Source organism: Macaca nemestrina, chromosome 11 (genome assembly GCF_043159975.1).
Source record: "Macaca nemestrina isolate mMacNem1 chromosome 11, mMacNem.hap1, whole genome shotgun sequence".
Lineage (NCBI taxonomy): Eukaryota > Metazoa > Chordata > Mammalia > Primates > Cercopithecidae > Macaca > Macaca nemestrina.
This window is the reverse complement of record NC_092135.1, coordinates 55,914,777-55,932,426: the sequence shown is the minus strand read 5'-3', so window position 1 is coordinate 55,932,426 and position 17,650 is coordinate 55,914,777. Positions and strand designations below refer to the sequence as shown.

Sequence of the window (17,650 nt, the reverse complement as noted above, 5' to 3'; positions counted from 1 at the left end):
AAAGCTTGTTTGGGATTTCACACCAAATTTCTACCCAATATGAATGTAGTTTTTGCAATACTTTGATTTTTCCAAAATATATACTTTTTACTAAATAAGTTTGTACGTGTTGTTTTCTCTTCAAACTCTTTTTCCTTTCCTAATACAGATAATAGTCTTTTTAGTAGATCATGACAAATTACACTACATGATGAGTATTAAATATTGCCAAACCAAAGAAATTGCTGGCTGGGAAGAAGTCTTTCCATTTGCCATTACCTTCGTCTTCATAATTTTTCTTTTTCTCTTTCTCCTGGGCTTCCCTGAGGAAGGGAACATGCAGGAGGCTACCTCTGTTTGGGGTGGGCAAATGGAGTGTTTTCTGAAATGCTGATATAATGGAGGCTCTGAGCAAGACATTTCACACAACTCACAGGAAATCAGAGGGAACCATCAAAATCTCCTTATGCCTCATGATGATTAATGCTCTGCTGTGTTCTGTTAACCTGGGGCAGGAACTGGAGCTAAATTTGTAGAGAGCTTCAGCAATTTTATATCTACCCATGAGATTAATCACATAAATGGTATTTCAGAAGTAAATTCTCTGTAAGGTCCATCACGAAGCATATTAAATCACTCCACAATATCCTGCAACACAATTAAACCTCCCTCAGGCACTGAGAGACCCTTTTAATTATTTCTCAATTGCAGCGCATGGTCTTGGAATTAAGGGCTGAACGCTATAGTGAGTCCCAGGCTGAACCTTGAATTTGTTTACTACTGAAGGTTGGCTAAATTTTTGCATGTTTTTTTGACTTATTTTGCCCCATTTTCTTAGATGAGCCAACCCCTAACCCCCAAAATCAAGGAGTAAAAATGTCATTGAAAAGACATTTTGCATTGTTTTTATTGTTTTATGAGCTGTATCCAGTGATAACTGTAGAGGCCCATTATCTAATCATTTAATACAAAATCTAAGGAGCATCCATCTGATCAAAACAAATTTAGAAAATCAAAATTACTCACCCAACATATGTATTCCTATCAGATCTCATGGAACTATTGGAGGCAGGTATAACCGAAGCCATTCTCTCTACTATGTGAATAGTCACTCTTAAATTGATGTCAAGAAAGAGAAATATTGTGACTTGCTATTATAGATCTAGTCATAATAGTTCAGTTCCAAGTTAGAATGATACCCTCTCTTAAAACTTAGGTTTTCCTGTGAAATTGCTAAGAAACATTTTCCTTTAGCATTTTAAATTTTCCTATCAAATAAAAAACGCCCTCCCTGACATGCCTTTTATACCACAGCCCAGCTCTCAGAGCAGAACTTTCTCAAGAAGATAGGTCCCCCTTTGATGGTGTGCCATCCTAGCTCTTTGACCAGGTTGGTTAGCTTGTTAACTATTGGTGAGAACCTTTCCCTTACATTTGTCCTTGATCCCAACACAGGTTTGATGTCGTAAACAGGCTTATTTGCTTTGAGAAAACTGTACACGGATACAAGTCCTCTTTTGGTTTCTATAACACGCCTACCAGGTCTTCTCAAAACTGTGTCCAATACATAAGAGAACGTCCAGTTCTCAAACATTTCAGTTTCCCCTCTCCATCCATCCCCTCACCAACTTGTTTTCATTCTTTGTCATCACAAGTTAGGAAAGCATCCAAAGTCAGGACCTCAGAATGTCCCTTTATCTGAACTTTGCTCATTCCAGTTCACACAGAAGGACTGATAATTTAAAAAAAAAAAAAAACTTATTTCCCAGGGCCTCTTTCTTTAAACTGTAGGCCGTTGGTAAAATTTATTGAATCAGGGGTTAATCCACATGGAATAATATAGCATAGTATTTTCAGAAAACGAAGTCTCTGCCAAGAAAGGCATGAATTCACTACTTTTGCTAATGCTTCTCACTTTTCACTTTGGGGATGGAAAAATCTAGAAAACTAGATAACTTCATCCTGATCTTTTTTCCCTTCACTCCCAGAGCAATCAACTGAAGTTCTATGCTGGTGAGAGCTTCAAGAACATAGTCTCATGGCTTTCAGGCGAATCAGAACCTAAAATGTCTATAAATGCCAAACAGCAGCAAATACAAGACACCTCCTAATATGCTTGGATTTCTAAGAATGTGCATCACAGTCAAGAATCAAGTGCTCATATCCTAACTGAGTTCTCCATGTTAGAAGACACTCCTCTTCCTGGTGACAGTCATTCTTGGCAAACTCTTTGAATGTCACACTGGCCTCCTTTGGCCCATCTTGGTCAGACAGCAAAGTTTACAGAATAGGAAGGAAAAAGAATAGGGGACTCTATATTGAGGAATCCATGTAGCCTAAATCTTGCCATTGTTACCACCAACTAGACGTTTGCAACTGTGCCCAGATATCAAAAAATTCCTGAGGACACTTATCCTGGAAAAGGTAATGATGACTATGAGGCAAAATAGTCTTTAACATGTGTGTTGCCTTTGTAACTTAGGACAGTAGTTATTGTTGATAGCTTGTAATAATACATCTGTCTCTTACCCCTGACTCATCTCAGGCTGGTCTACCTGCTGCTTCTTCCCAGGAACCACTGACAATTTTGAGACTCACCATACTCACTCACTACCACAGGCACCAGCACACTTTTATTTGATATTCCATGCCATACCTCTCAATTTTATTTTTAAGGTATAATGAGGAGAACCACCAATTTCAATCTGGCATTTACCTCTGGGTTTGAGAGATAAAAGCATTAGCTAATTAGATAAGTGTTCAGTAATTAATTACCACAGTGAATTAACTAGGTGGATTAACATGTCTGTTTCCAGTGCAGATTCAGTCAACCAGTGATCTTGATCACTAACAGTGCCAGGTAATGCCATTTGAGATTTATGGACCCCATGAAACAACTCGGCCAGACATTAAGGCAAGTGATTGTCTTTTGGATGAAGTTCAGAATAATCTTATGGAATCTATAAAAGTTGATCTATGAAAGTAGAATACTAGTTAATGCCTTCTGGGCAGTCTTAAATTATTCTCCCCACTTTTCAATCTTCTTAAGACTCAGTCCTGCTCTTATGGTAGGTTGTTTCTCAGCAATGTTTTTTGATTGACTGTATTGCAAAAGGCCAGTCTCCTGAAGAGCATGGGAAAAGGTTTCGTTTTTAAAAATTATGCACACAGGAGTGCACAAGGCAAACTCAGGCTCGGCCAGTGGGTGATTTGCAAACAAAGGCTATGTGCCAGGCACAGCCCATGACTCAGTCCAGCCTTGTGATCAGGAGGGTCTTGCATCAGATCTGCCAAATCCATGCTCCACAGTGTCTGGCCTGAGACAAAACATTTCACTTCCTACCGTCTTCCTTTATGATGCCGGCACTATCACATTCTCAATTCCATTACAATTTTCTATCTGGCTTAATTTTGTCCCTGAACCTCTAATATTAGAGGGGGGAAAAAAAAGCATGGTCTTGATGTACCACTGGATAGCATTTAGGCCTCCCTGAGACTATGTTTTTGTGCTCTTTCCCTGCCTCCTAGACTGGCCCTGGGACCAGAGTCTCAGTTCTTAGATGCCTCTCCATGGGGTATCAGCAAAGGTTGTACTCGTTCACCTGAGGCTGCAGCAAGCACCCATACCCAGAAAACACTGCCCCTTGCACATGCACGCACACTCACACACACACACACACGCACGCACACACACACTCACACTCACACTAGCCTTACAGCCTATGGGAGCAGGGGTGTCCAGGCACAGCAAAGTCCTCACATCTCCTTCTTTGGCGGGTTTTGTCAGAGTGGGGATGGGGTAACCAAGAGCCCTTTCCTCCTGCCACATCAGATTCCCCTGGCTCTTCCATTCAGCCCATAGCACCAGTAATGGCTTGAGAGAGCTCCAAAAATGTCCTAAGCTATCCATTCTGAGGCTAAGCAATTTGTATTTTCATTTATTCATTCAATAAATATTAACTGAGCATACACCATGCTCTAGGAAGTCTAGGAAGTGCTGAAAATAAAGGCATTAATATGACAGTTCTTGCTTCTTTTCTTCCACAAAAATATTGACATTCTATGAATAAAGAAAATGCAAGTTACCACACTTCTCATACTAACCTTCTATATGTTAAAACACATATACTAAGTGTAAATTCAGCATTCGTTCCTTCATGACAAATAACTAAAACTAATTAAAGGTCTTTTAATCTTTCCTTGAGTGTTTATTTTCCAATACATAGATTATAGCTGCCTCAAAACCTTTGTATAAAAGGGGAGCTGTTAAAAATATACAATTGTTTTATAGTATAGACGTGTTATAGTTTAACATTATTACACATATGTGCAAAGAAAACGTCCAGTATTTTCTATCAGCTATCCAGTCTTTCTCACTATACCCACCCTCCTGGGAGACAGAGCAGAGGATAGTGTTTTTAAACTTGCCAGTTAGCATCTCTGTTAATTGCATCTTTGGTTTAAATAGTCTCATTTAAATGATTTATTTTCTTTTAGATATGTATTCATCCAATTTCTTCCTTGTACCCACTGCTCCCATCTGAGGTGACACATACTAAATGGAATAGTGGAGAGGAGCAAGGAGGAAAAGAAGGGTTCTTGGATCCATGCGCTCAGTTCCTTGTATTATCCCTTGGCTCTATGTGATGTTGTAGCTCAGGCATTGTCCACTGTGTCCCCATGAGGGACCTGTGGCTACTTAGGTATAGTCTATGGGTCCTTGAATGGGCTCACTGAGATGCAGCTGGCCCCATCTGGACCTAAGGGAGCATTATGCTGGCCCTTCCCATCACCATCTTGGATGCGGGCCTGAGCTGACTATGGAGATTCTCCTGGAGAATCGCAACCTTTCTTAGGCTGCATCGAAGGATGCAGGCCTCTGGCTCCAGTGTTCTCAGGCTGGTCCATGCCTAGTTGGATAGGAATAGTGCCCTCCTCCTTTATTTTCACCCCCAAGGGTGGACGGTCACCGCAGACCTTGGTCTGTCTCTTGCCCCATTTCTCCTGCCCTCTCACTCTCATAACTAGAAAAGGAGATCCTCTTTGTACTTTTTCTCTCTGTTTTATGTGAATTCCCCTTATATTCTATCCTGAGTTCTCTTTGGTTTCTAACAATCTCCATGTTCAAGTCCAGACCTAGGTTTTGTTGTGTTAATGGCAGCATAAACATATCTAAAATCTTTATTTTTCCTCACATTGCCTTATTAGGGACTCAAAATTGCTATAGAAAGAATCCTAATTTCCTACTCTACCTCCCATTCCCCCAGCGGATAGATGGGAGTGTGCACTATGAAAAAGGCCATGTATACAGAAAAGAAAAAAGAGACTAGTATTAGGTTTCACAGTACTCTATTGATTATAATTATAAGCAATAAAGAATTGTATCCCGAGGACAAATGCTATGACCCTACAGTGTTTGTTTTGCTCTTTTTTGGAGGGTGTTTCCCTCCACAATTCTGTCAAAATGCACTGCTCTTCTAGGCAGGGTCAGGCAGAGGGGTGGCAGCTGAATGTTTGCACAGATACCTTCCCCCGAGGGTTAGTGTAGCGGAGGCTGACCCATGCTGAGGCGCTAGGGAGGACTGCAGCATCCCCCAATCCTTGCAAAGGACTGGAATCTTTATAAAGCTGAAATTTGCCTGAGGAAAATTTCTTGATTGACAAAATTTATTTTTTACCAGAATTATGCTTCCTAATATTTAGAGTGTATATATATATACACACACACACACACACTCTCTCTCTCTCTATATATATATATATATATAGATAGAGTTGTTGATTTAACTCATATATATATAGAGAGATGCTGTATATAGAGTGTGTATATATATATATATAAAAATATATGTAGATATACACACATATATATATCTCCAGGAATTTCTCTTTGGACAATGATTAAAGTCAATAAAATGACAAGTTTCAAATTGTATGAACATTTATTTATAGGCTTTTGTAGGGGTTTTGGTGGGGAGGACTGACTATTGTCAACCATTCCAGAAAGGGCCTGTCTCCAGGTAAATGGAGACTCCACATAAGAAGTGTCATACTTATCATGCAGTAAGTGATTATTAAGCACCTACTATGTGCTAAGTTTGTTAATGCTTGAAGATGAGCAATGACTTGTTTTAGTATTTTATAATAATGGTCTTTGTTCTCAGCCTGTTTTTTCTGGCAACATCCAAATGAAAAGAACTTTACTTACAACTTCCTGGCTTTTCTGGAGGTCTTTCTTAGCAGAAGCCTGACTCCCACAGTGTGACCAAATCATAAATGCACTGTTTTCTAACAGCTGACCTTAAGCCAACACCAGAGCCTCAGAGTCAACAGAAAACTGAAAAGCCAGCAAAGGTCATCAGTGCCTCTAGTGGCTTGGTCAACAGAGGGCCTTAAGACTGAAGACCCTTAATTCTGCATGTACTTGACTTCAATTTTTAGGATGTTTCTGTTCTTAATGATGTTTGAGAAAATATGAGGCACCACGTGTCTAACAAAAATTCAAGAAAAGCTATTTCATTGGAAATAAAGCATATCTTAAATCAATACCAGTAGGGAATAAAATGTAAAAGCTTTTGTCTAAGTTCAAAATAAACACATTCAACTCAGAATAGAAATCTGAAGGACAAGGAAAAATAATGAAAAAAGCAGGAAGAATGTCAGTAACAACAGTGGCTAAAAGCGTTACTCCAGGCCAGGCTTTGGACTAAACAGTTCGACTCTGTATCTCATTTCATCTTCACAACACCTCTGTGAAAGAGGTATTATTATTTCCCCAATTTTCAGATGAGGAAATGGAAGCCTAGAGAGGTTAAATGAAATGCCTGAGATCCTACAGTGAGTAAATGGAGATTGGAGTTCAGATCTAGATCTGTGTAGCCACAAACCATGAAAACTCTACTTCGCTTCTGGTACATGTTGGAGTCCATTAAAGAAGACAAGAACCCAAGGAGAATGGTGTCAACAAGAGAAGGGAATTTGATCTGGGTGTTGAAGGTGAAGTAGGACTGGGATGTAAGGAGCATCTCTGCCACATTTGACCCTGCTAGTCATGAGGTTGTTGATTTAACTCATTTATAGGAAAAGAGGGCACAGTTAAACCACAGCAGCTGTGTGTTCTGTGAATGCCAATGAACAAGATGGCCCCATCAAAATGATGGCCCAGTCCTAAAGGTGATTTTTAAAATCACCTCATTGCCAAATTTTAAATTGACCCTTAAAATGTGTCTCACATACACTTTATGATTAACTCTTCTCAGACTCAACACTTCCCTATGATTTTACCCAAATAGCAGGGCCCAACTCACCACCCTGTCTGGAGCAATTTCTGACTGCCCCTGAGCCGTCCCTGAAATGTGAGTTAAACGGCATGAGGGCTGAAAAGCTCTGTTTCTGTTGGTCTCCTAGCCTGGCTTCTCACTGCCTGTGATTGGCCATTCTGGTGACTTCAGGCCTTGGAGATTAAAGCCCGTGTTTGTCTTTCAGCACGTGATGAAAGTGCCTGACCAGAACATGAAGTACACTGGGAAATCAGCCTCCACAGCTGGAGGAAGTGTGTTTGACAAACCCCACACTGAAGGGAGAGGGGGTGATTTTCCTGGGAACTCAAGGAAGGTTCAGTCCTAACCTCTAACACACACCACAGATTATTACTGCTGCTGCCCAAGAGGGCTCAGATGGGAAAATAATGCTAATACATTGTGGAGGTGGTGAATTCTAGGCCCCCAAAGTCATGAAATTTCAAAGCTGACTGATTCTAATTTAGGTTCAGCTGAGTGAAAGAGAACAGCGTGTTTTATGGTACTCTCTTAACATTACTACGTGCAATATATTGAGTTAACCATTAATTTTTTTCTAAAGAAGTAGAAAACCTTGGTTGTATAATCATGGTCACATTCACATTTCTGTAAATGCTTCACCTTAGGCATGTCATGACTTTTTAAAAATGTTATTCTTTTGAACACTTTACTTGTTTTTTTATTTAAAATAAATAAACAGAAAATACTGTTGCTGTGATGATTGTTAGGTCTTTGTGACTACTTCATGTTAGTTACTATATTTTAAATTTTTAATTTTAAAATATTTTAAACATAAAGAAATGTACAGATATATTAGATGCCTGTGTAGTTACTACCCAAATTTAACAATTGTTAATATTTTGCCATATTTAACACGTATTTTTTAAAAGGAAGATTTCATTAAAGCCTGTCCACATTCTTTACTTTAGATTACCTTTACTTTCTTCCCGAAGGTAATCACTGTCCTAAAGGTGGAGAGTTGGTAGGTGTGCTTTGGGGTACATTTTAAAACTCGTACTCCTAAGTATGTACTTATAACTACATGAGCAGGTTTAAGGTATATGTGTATATGTGTGTGTGTATGTGGTATATGTACATATACGGTAGATATGTATATATAAGAAATATATGTATATATAATATATGACACATATATATTAATGTAACATATACTATACATACATTTTTAAAACTGGCTTTTTTATGTTGCTTCCAATTTTTTCCTGTAAACATCCTTATGGGTATCTTCTTGTGTATGCACCTAAGAGTTTCTCTAATGTGTGGTAATAATATGTTTGCATGTATTCAATTTTGCTAGATAGTATTACACTGCCCTACAAAATAGCTTTACCAAGTTACACTTGTGTCAACAGTGTATACTATACCCCATTTCCCCATATTCTTGCCAATAAATCTGATGTTGTTAGCCTTATAATTCCTTTGCTAATGTGGTGACTGTAAAATGGTATCTCTTTGCTTTATTTCATTTCCCTGATTACTAGTGAGATTAAATGCCTTTATATGTGTTTGGCAGTCTTTCAACTTTCTTCTACATTCTTTGCCCATTTTTTCTTCTGGGTATTTTATTTTTATCTTACTAATTTATAGGAGATTTTTATATATGATGAATACTGATCCTTTGTTGGTTATATGTATTGTCCTTTACTTCCAAACTTTCCATGTCATTATGTTTTAGGAGTGTATCAGGTAAACAATACATCGATGGATTTTCAAAGAGTTGTCTTTTATCTCTGTTTTACAAATACTGTGATTCCTGATATACTTTTATTCATTTCTTATTTTGTTTCTAAATGTGTCTGTGTGTGTGCATGTATGCTTCTTTTTACCTCCTTCCTACCTTCTATAGAATGATTAAGTTCTCTGTGCTGGGCGCAATGGCTCACGCCTGTTATCCCAGCACTCTGAGAGGCTGAGGCGGATGGATTACTTGACGTCAGAAGTTTGAGAACAGCCTAGCCAACATGTTGAAACCCAATTTCTACTAAAAATACAAAAATTAGCCAGGTGTGGTGGCGTGTGCCTGTAGTCCCTACTACTGAGTAGGCTGAGGCATGAGAATCACTTGAACCTGGGAGGCGGAAGTTGCAGTGAGCCCAGATCACGCCACTGTACTTCAGCCTGGGTGACAAAGCGAGAAAAAAAAAATGATTACATGATTCTTTGCAGACTCCATTTCCGTATGTTATTTTGGAAGTTATATATTTTACTTCTATTCTGTCAATAGTTACCCTTACATTTTAACAAGCATACTTGACTTAATAAAATTCAAAGTTAATGAATACCTATACTCTTCTGCATAACACAGGCAACTTGAAACAATTTAACTCTAATTACTACTTCACATTTTTGGTATAAAGTAACTTAATCTATCTTGTTTTCATCCCTCCCTCCCTTTTAGTCTTATGGTTACCGCTTTGTTGACAGTTAATAATGATGTATATTATTCGTGCCTGCCAATGTCTTTGATCACGATTGATTCTCAGATCTCCTTCTTTCTGGGTTTCTTTCTTTCTAAAGCACATTATATAATAGTTCTTCAGCATGGGCTTTGAGCTGAAAACTATCTTTGTTTTATCCTCATTTTTGAGTGACTATTTAGCATGGTCTAGAATTCCAGATTGTCAGTGATTTTCCCTCAGCACTCATAGCATATTCATTCATTATCTTCTGGTACCCATTGTTGCTGATGAAAAGTTTGTTTTCATCTGCTTGTGTTTGAGTAGGTAATCTGTCTCTTCTTTCTGGTTGCATCTAGATTTTCTCTTTATATCCTGAAGTTTTATTAAAATGTGTTTAGGGCCGGGCGCGGTGGCTCAAGCCTGTAATCCCAGCACTTTGGGAGGCCGAGGCGGGTGGATCACGAGGTCAGGAGATCGAGACTATCCTGGCTAACATGGTGAAACCTCGTCTCTACTAAAAATACAAAAAACTAGCAGGGCGTGGTGGTGGGCGCCTGTAGTCCCAGCTACTTGGGAGGCTGAGGCGGGAGAATGGCGTGAACCCGGGAGGCGGAGCTTGCAGTGAGCCGAGATCACGCCACTGCACTCCAGCCTGGGAGACACAGCGAGACTCCGTCTCAAAAAAAAAAAAAAAAAAAAAAGTGTTTAGGTGTGACTTTTTTAAAAAATAAATCATTCTCATGGGTCACTGTGCTTCCAAATTATGAAAAAGTCTATCTGTTATCAATGTTAGGAAATTCTCACTATTTCTTCCTTGAATATGTTATCTTCTTCTGGCACCCCTCTTAGATGTATGTTAAGCCATCTCAGTTTGTCCTCCTAATTTATTAACTTCCCTTTCATACATTCAGTTTGTCTCTGCAACAAAATGAGAAATTTTCTCAGATCTTTCTTCTTCACACATTCTCTGGATGTGTTTAAACAGCTCTTAACCTATCTGTGGTTAGTTGCAGTAATGTCCTCAATTATTTACTCCTCCCTGTATCTACACCCTGTTCCATATAACTATGCAATGCCTTCTCACCATAAACTGGGTAACATTGACTGCTCCTTGACCACAGACTCGATCATGCCATTATTTTGATCAAGAAAATGAGGCAGAACTGACAGTGTGCCACTTGTTCATGCCTTTGCACTTCCCCATTGTCACACTAACATGCCCAGGGTAGTCTGCTGGGGGAAGAGAAGCATGTGAAACGGAGCCCAGGCACCTCGTCACCCCAGTGAGGCCCAGCCTAGATCATCCAACAGTCAGCTGAGCCCCAGAAGTGAGCCAGCCCACCAAGATCAGCAAGGTCACTTTGCCAGCCCTACTGACCCCAGGCACATGAGTAGGAAATGCTTGCTGTGTGCCTTTCAGGACCTAGGCAATAGCGTTGTTGTGGCAACAGGTAACAAATATACCATGCACTGAGATTTTTATTTTACTAAACTTTTTTTCATTTGTAGGTAAGCTAATCATTACTTTTTCAAATTTACCTATTTTTAAAAACCATATCCTATTTTTTCTATATATTTCTGTTTCATATTTTGTCTATTTAATCATTTTAAACATAGATATTTTATAACTTCTTTCAGGTTGTGGATCTATCTGAAGTTCTTGGAGTGCTAATCTTCCTGTTATAGCTGATTTCTGTCATTAGTGTTTCCTCATTTTGCCTATAATTTCAATTTTTTAGTCCATATCTATTTTACCATGGGAATCCAGTACACAGAAGTTTTTGAAAGCATCCGCAGACAGCCGTTTTGTATTTGCTTCTGCTAGAGGCTACAAGTGTGTCCACAGTCTAGGACCAGTTTGACATTAATGTCTTATTTTAAAGATTTTGGTACCATGTAGGTAGCATAAAGTGTCATTCTACAAACACAAGTGACACGTTACTTCAGTTTCTCACTGGAGACTGTTTTTGTACCCACGTGCTGCAGAGACAAACTTTCTTTGCATTTCAGAACAGTCATTGGGATGTTAACCCTCTTTCACTGAAGGTACAGAGTTTCCCAGTCCTGGCTTAATGTAGAAGTTTCAGGTTCAACGGTCACCTCCTACAGACCAGGACCCTGTGTTTACATCCCGCAGAACCCCAGCACCGTGGCATGGGGGCCTATTCCAAGTTTGATCCTCACTGGGCCTCAATGGCATCAGCTCATGAGCTTACACTCTTCATTTCTAAAACTTGGGGTTTATCTCTTTTATTCCTTAAAACTAGCCCATGCTAACCTTTACACAATACTCCTTTTATGTGTGTTAGGAAAGTTGTCCATGTGGGTCAGTGTGCCATGCTGCTGGCAGATGCATTGTTTAGCAAGCAAAAATAATATTGCAAAAAATTAGAAATGAAATGTTTTTAAAATTTATTTTTAATTGCTATGGGTAAATAATGTGTATATACTTAGATACATTTGATGGGGTTTTTTTTGTTGTTGTTGTTTTGCTTTTTTGGGCTTTTTTTTGAGATGGAGTCTCATTCTGTTGCCCAGGCTGGAGGAGTGCAGTAGCACAATCTCGCCTCACTGCAAGCTCCATCTCCTGGGTTCATGCCATTCTCCTGCCTCAGCCTCCCAAGTAGCTGGGACTATAGGTGCCCACCACCACGCCTGGCTAATTTTTTGATTTTTAGTAGAGAAAGCGTTTCACTGTGTTAGCCAGGATGGTCTCGATCCCCTGACCTCGTGATCTGCCTGCCTTGGCCTCCCAAAGTGCTGGGATTACAGGTGTGAGCCACTGTGCCCAGCCTACATTTGATGTTTTAATACAGGCACACAATGTGTAATTATCACACCAGAGTAATTAAGATATCCACTACCTTAAGAATTTATCATTTATCTGTGTTAGGAACATTCCAATTCCACCCTTTTAGTTATTTTAAAATATATAACAAATGATTGTTGACTATAGTCACTGGGTTATGCTATGAAATACTAGATCTTGGGGAAAATGGAGGCTAGGAGGCAGGACTCATTTGCAGCTCCCACTTGGATGGACAGAGCAGCTTGTGGAGACTCACATCATGAACTTTTGCTCCAAGAACTACTGCAGAAACAGCCAAGAGAGTCCACAGACCCTTTGAAGGAAGTGGGTTGCTGCTGCAGGCCCCTGGAGATAGCCAAAACACTGTGAGTGCCCAAAGTGTGAAAGGGGATATTCCACCCCCAACATACACCCTCACTGGGGAACCTGAAGGTCCAGATCCCAGATCACAGGAGAAGGATTTGACCTTACCTAGAGCTGAGATGAATTTAGAGAGTCAAGTGAAATACAGGGGTACAAGCAGCAGCGAGAAGAGCCATATGGACACTTTCATTCCCTAGGGAAGCCATTTCTGACTTTGTCTCACAGGGGTCCTTAGGGAGGACTGCCTGGGGAACTGGGATATGACCAGAGAGAAGGAAACTTCCAGCTGAACTTTGTAACAGTCTCAACCGAATGCAAAGTTTCCTGGACAGAACTTGGGGTGGGGGGGTTGTTGAATTGGGAGTACACAAAAATATTGCAATCCTAAACATATATGCACCTAATATTGGAGTGCCCAAATTTATAAAACAATTACTATTAGACTCAAGAAATAAGATAGATGGCAATATATTAATGGTGGAGGACTTTAATACTCCACTGACAGCAACAGACAGGTCATCATGACAGAAAGTCAACAAAGAAGCAATGGATTTAAACTATACTTTAGAACAAATGGACTTAACAGATATTTACAGAACATTCTACCCAACAACTGCAGAATATACATTCTATTCCTCAGCACATGGAGCATTCTTTAAGATAGATCATATGATAGGCCACAAAACAAGTCTCAATAAATTTAGGAAAACTGAATTTATATCAAGTACTCTTTCAGACCACAGTGTAATCAAATTGGATATCAACTCAAAAAGGAACCTTCAAAACCATGCAGATACCTGGAAATTAAATAACCTGCTCCTGAATGATCACGGTCAACAATGAAATCAAGATGGAAATTTAACAATTCTTTGAACTGAATGATAATAGTGACAACCTATCAAAACCTCTGGGATACAGCAAAGGTGGTGATAAGAAGAAAGTTCATAGCCTTAAATATATATCTACATCAAAACATCTGAAAGACCACAAATAGACAATCTAAGGTCACACCTCAAGGAACTACAGAAATAAGAACAAACCAAACCCAAGCCCAGCAGAAGAAAAGAAATAACAATGATCAGAGCAGAAGTAAATGAAATTGAAACAAAAAAATACAAAAGATAAATTAAACAAAAAGCTGGGTCTTTGAAAAGATAAATACAATTGACAGATCATTAGTGAGGTTAACCAAGAAAAGAAGAGAGAAGATCCAAATAAGATCAATTAGAAACAAAATGGGAGATATTACAACAAATACCACAGAAATACAAAAGATTATTCAAGGCTACTATGAACACCTTTATGTGTATAAGCTAGAAAATCTAGAGGAGAAACTAGAAATATACAATCCTCCCAGATTAAACCAGGAATAAATAGAAACTCTGAACAGAACAGTAATAAGCAGTGAGATATAAAGGGTAATTTAAAATGCCAAGAAAAATAAGTCCAGGATCAGATGGATTCACACCTGAATTCTATCAGACATTCAAAGAAGGATTCATGCCAATCCTGTTGACACTATCCCACAAGATAGAGAAAAAGGGAATCCTCCCCAAATCATTCTATGAAGCCAGTATCACCCTAATACCAAAACCAGGAAAGGACATAACAAAGAAAACTACAGACTAATATCCCTGATGAACGTACATAGATGCAAAAATCTTCAACAAAATACTAGCTAACTGAATCTAACAGCATATCAAAAAGGTAATCTGCCATGATCAAGTGGATTTCATACCAGGGATGCCGGGATGTTTTAACGATGCAAGTCAATAAATGTGATATACCACATAAACAGAATTAAAAACAAAAATCACGTGATCATCTCAATAGATGCAGAAAAAGCATTCGACAAAGTCCAGCATTCCTTTTTGATTAAAACCCTCAGCAAAATCAGCATGCAAGGGACATACCTCAGTGTAATAAAAGCCATCCATGACAAACCCACAGCCAACATCATACTGATGGGGGAAAAGCTGAAAGCATTCCCTCGGAGAACTGGAACAAGACAAGAATGCCCTCTCTCACCGCTTCTCAACATAGTACTAGAAGTCCTAGCCAGAGCAATTAGACAAGACAAAGAAATAAAGGGCATCCAAATCAGTAAACAGGAAGTCAAACTGTCACCATTTGCTGATGATATGATTGTATACCTAGAAAACCCTAAAGACTCCTCCAAAAAGCTTCCTAGAACTGATAAATGAATTCAGCAAAGTTTCAGGATACAAAATTAATGTACGAAAATCAGTAGCTCTGCTATACACCAACAGCGACCAAGCTGAGAATCAAATCCAAAACTCATTCCCTGTTATAATAATTGCAATAAAATAAAATAAAATAAAATACTTAGGAATATACATAACCAGGAAGGTGAAAGACCTCTACAAGGAAAACTGCAAAACACTGCTGAAAAAAATCATAGACAAAACAAACAAATGGAAGCATACCCCATGCTCATGAATGGGTAGAATCAATAATGTGAAAATAACCATACTGCCAAAAGCAATCTTCAAATTCATTGCAATTCCCATCAAAATACCACCATCATTCTTCACAGAACTAGAAAAAAAATTATAAAATTCATATGTAACACAAAAAGAGTCTGCATAGCCAAAGCAAGACTAAGCAAAAAGAACAAATCTGGAGGCATCACGTAAACCAGCTTCAAGCTATACTATAATGCTATAGTCACCAAAACAGCATGGTACTAGTATAAAAATAGGCACACAGACCAATGGAATACAATAGAGAACCCAGAAATAAACCCAAATACTTACACCAAACTGATCTTCAACAAAGCAAACAAAAACATAAAGTGGGGAAAATATATCCTATTCAAAAAATTGTGCAAGGATAATTGGCAAACCACATGCAGGAGAATGAAACTGGATCCTCATCTCTCACCATATACAAAAACCAACTCGAGGTGTATCAAATACTTAAATCTGAAACTGGAAACTGTAAAAATTCTGGAAGATAACATCAGAAAAACCTTTGTCGACATTGACTTAGGCAAACACTTTATGACCAAGAACCCAAAAGCAAATGCAGCAAAAACAAAGATAAGTAGATGGGACGTAATTAAATGAAAAAGCTTCTGCACAGCAAAAGAAACAATCAGCAAACAGCCAGCCTACAGAATGCGAAAAGATCTTTGCAAGTTATATATCCAACAAAGGACTAATTTCCTGAATCTATAAGGAACTCAAATCAGCAAGAAAAAAACAATCCCATCAAAATGTGGGCTAAGGACATGAATAGACAATTCTGAAAAGAAGGTATACAAATGGCAAACAAACATATGAGAAAATGTTCAATATCACTAATTATCAGGGAAATAGAAATCAAAACCACAATACAATACCAGTTTACTCCTGCAAGAATGGCCATAATCAAAAAAATTAAAAAATAATAAATGTTGGCATGGATGTGGTGAAAAGGGAGCACTTTTACACCACTAGCTGGAATGTAAACTAGTACAGCTACCATGGAAAACAGTGTGAAGATTCCTAAAACAACTAAAAGTAGAGCTACTATTTGATCCAGCAATCCCACTACTGGGTATCTACCCAGAGGAAAAGAAATCATTATATGAAAAAGATACCTACACAGGCATGGTTATAGCAGCACAATTCTCAATTGCAAAAATATGGAACCAGCCCAAATGCCACTCAATCAAGCAGATAAAGAACTTGTGATATATATATACACATACACACACACACACACACACACATCACATATGTCTGTTTCTTCCTGTTTACATGTATATGTATGTACATCTTGAAATACTACTCAGCCATAAAAAGGATGAAATAATGGCATTCAGAGCACCCTACATGGAATTTGAGACAATTATTCTTTTTTTAAAAAAAAGTATACTTCAAGTTCTGGGATACATGTACAGAACCTGCAGGTTTGTTTCATAGGTATACACATGCCATGGTGGTTTGCTGCCCCCGTCAACCCATCATCTATATTAGGTATTTCTCCTAATGCTACCCCTTCCCTAACCCCCCAACCCCCGACAGGCCCTGGTGTGTGATGTTCCCCTTCCTGTGTCCATGTGTTCTCATTGTTCAACTCCTACTTATGAGTGAGAACATGCGGTGTTTGGTTTTCTGTTCTTGTGTTAGTTTGTTGAGAATGATGGTTTCCAACTTCATCCATGTCCCTGCAAAGGACATGAAATCATCTTTTTTTATGACTGCATAGTATTCCATGGTGTATATATGTCCATTTTCTTTATCCAGTCTATCACTGATGGACATTTAGGTTGGTTCCAAGTCTTTGCTATTGTGAACAGTGCCACAATAAATATAAGTGTGCATGTGTCTTTATAGTAGAATGATTTATAATCCTTTGGGTATATACCCAGTAATGGGATTCCTGGGTGAAATGGTATTTCTGATTCTAGATCCTTGAGGAATTGCCACACTGTCTTCCACATTGGTTGAACTAATTTACACTCCCACCAACAGTGTAAAAGCATTCCTGTTTCTCTGCATCCCCTGCAGCATCTGTTGTTTGCTGACATTTTAATGATCGCCATTCTAACTAGCATGAGACGGTATCTCATTGTGGTTTTGATTTGAATTTCTCTAATGACCAGTGAGGATGAGCTTTGTTTTATATGTTCATTGGCTGCATAAATATCTTCTTTTGAGAAGTGTGTGTTCATATCCTTTGCCACTTTTTGATGGGGTTGTTTTTATCTTGTAAATTTGCTTAAGTTCCTTGTAGATTCTAGATATTAGCCCTTTGTCAGATGCATAGATTGC

The 17,650-nt window shown here is 38.7% G+C and overlaps 1 protein-coding gene across 2 annotated transcripts in view; it reads right to left on the bottom strand.

Moving 5' to 3' along the window:
* The window catches only part of LOC105493207 (uridine phosphorylase 2), a 30,540-nt gene extending 29,216 nt beyond the window's left edge, over nucleotides 1-1,324 (bottom strand). Inside the window, exon 1 of one of the 2 annotated variants that reach the window (XM_011760725.3) lies at nucleotides 1,006-1,324. In XM_011760725.3, the coding sequence (XP_011759027.2) occupies nucleotides 1,006-1,067 (62 nt within the window). In that variant the 5' untranslated portion in view covers nucleotides 1,068-1,324. The remainder of the gene's footprint in view (nucleotides 1-1,005) is intronic. The other variant, XM_011760726.3, reaches the window with a different exon arrangement.
* Nucleotides 1,325-17,650: the final 16,326 nt, after the last annotated feature.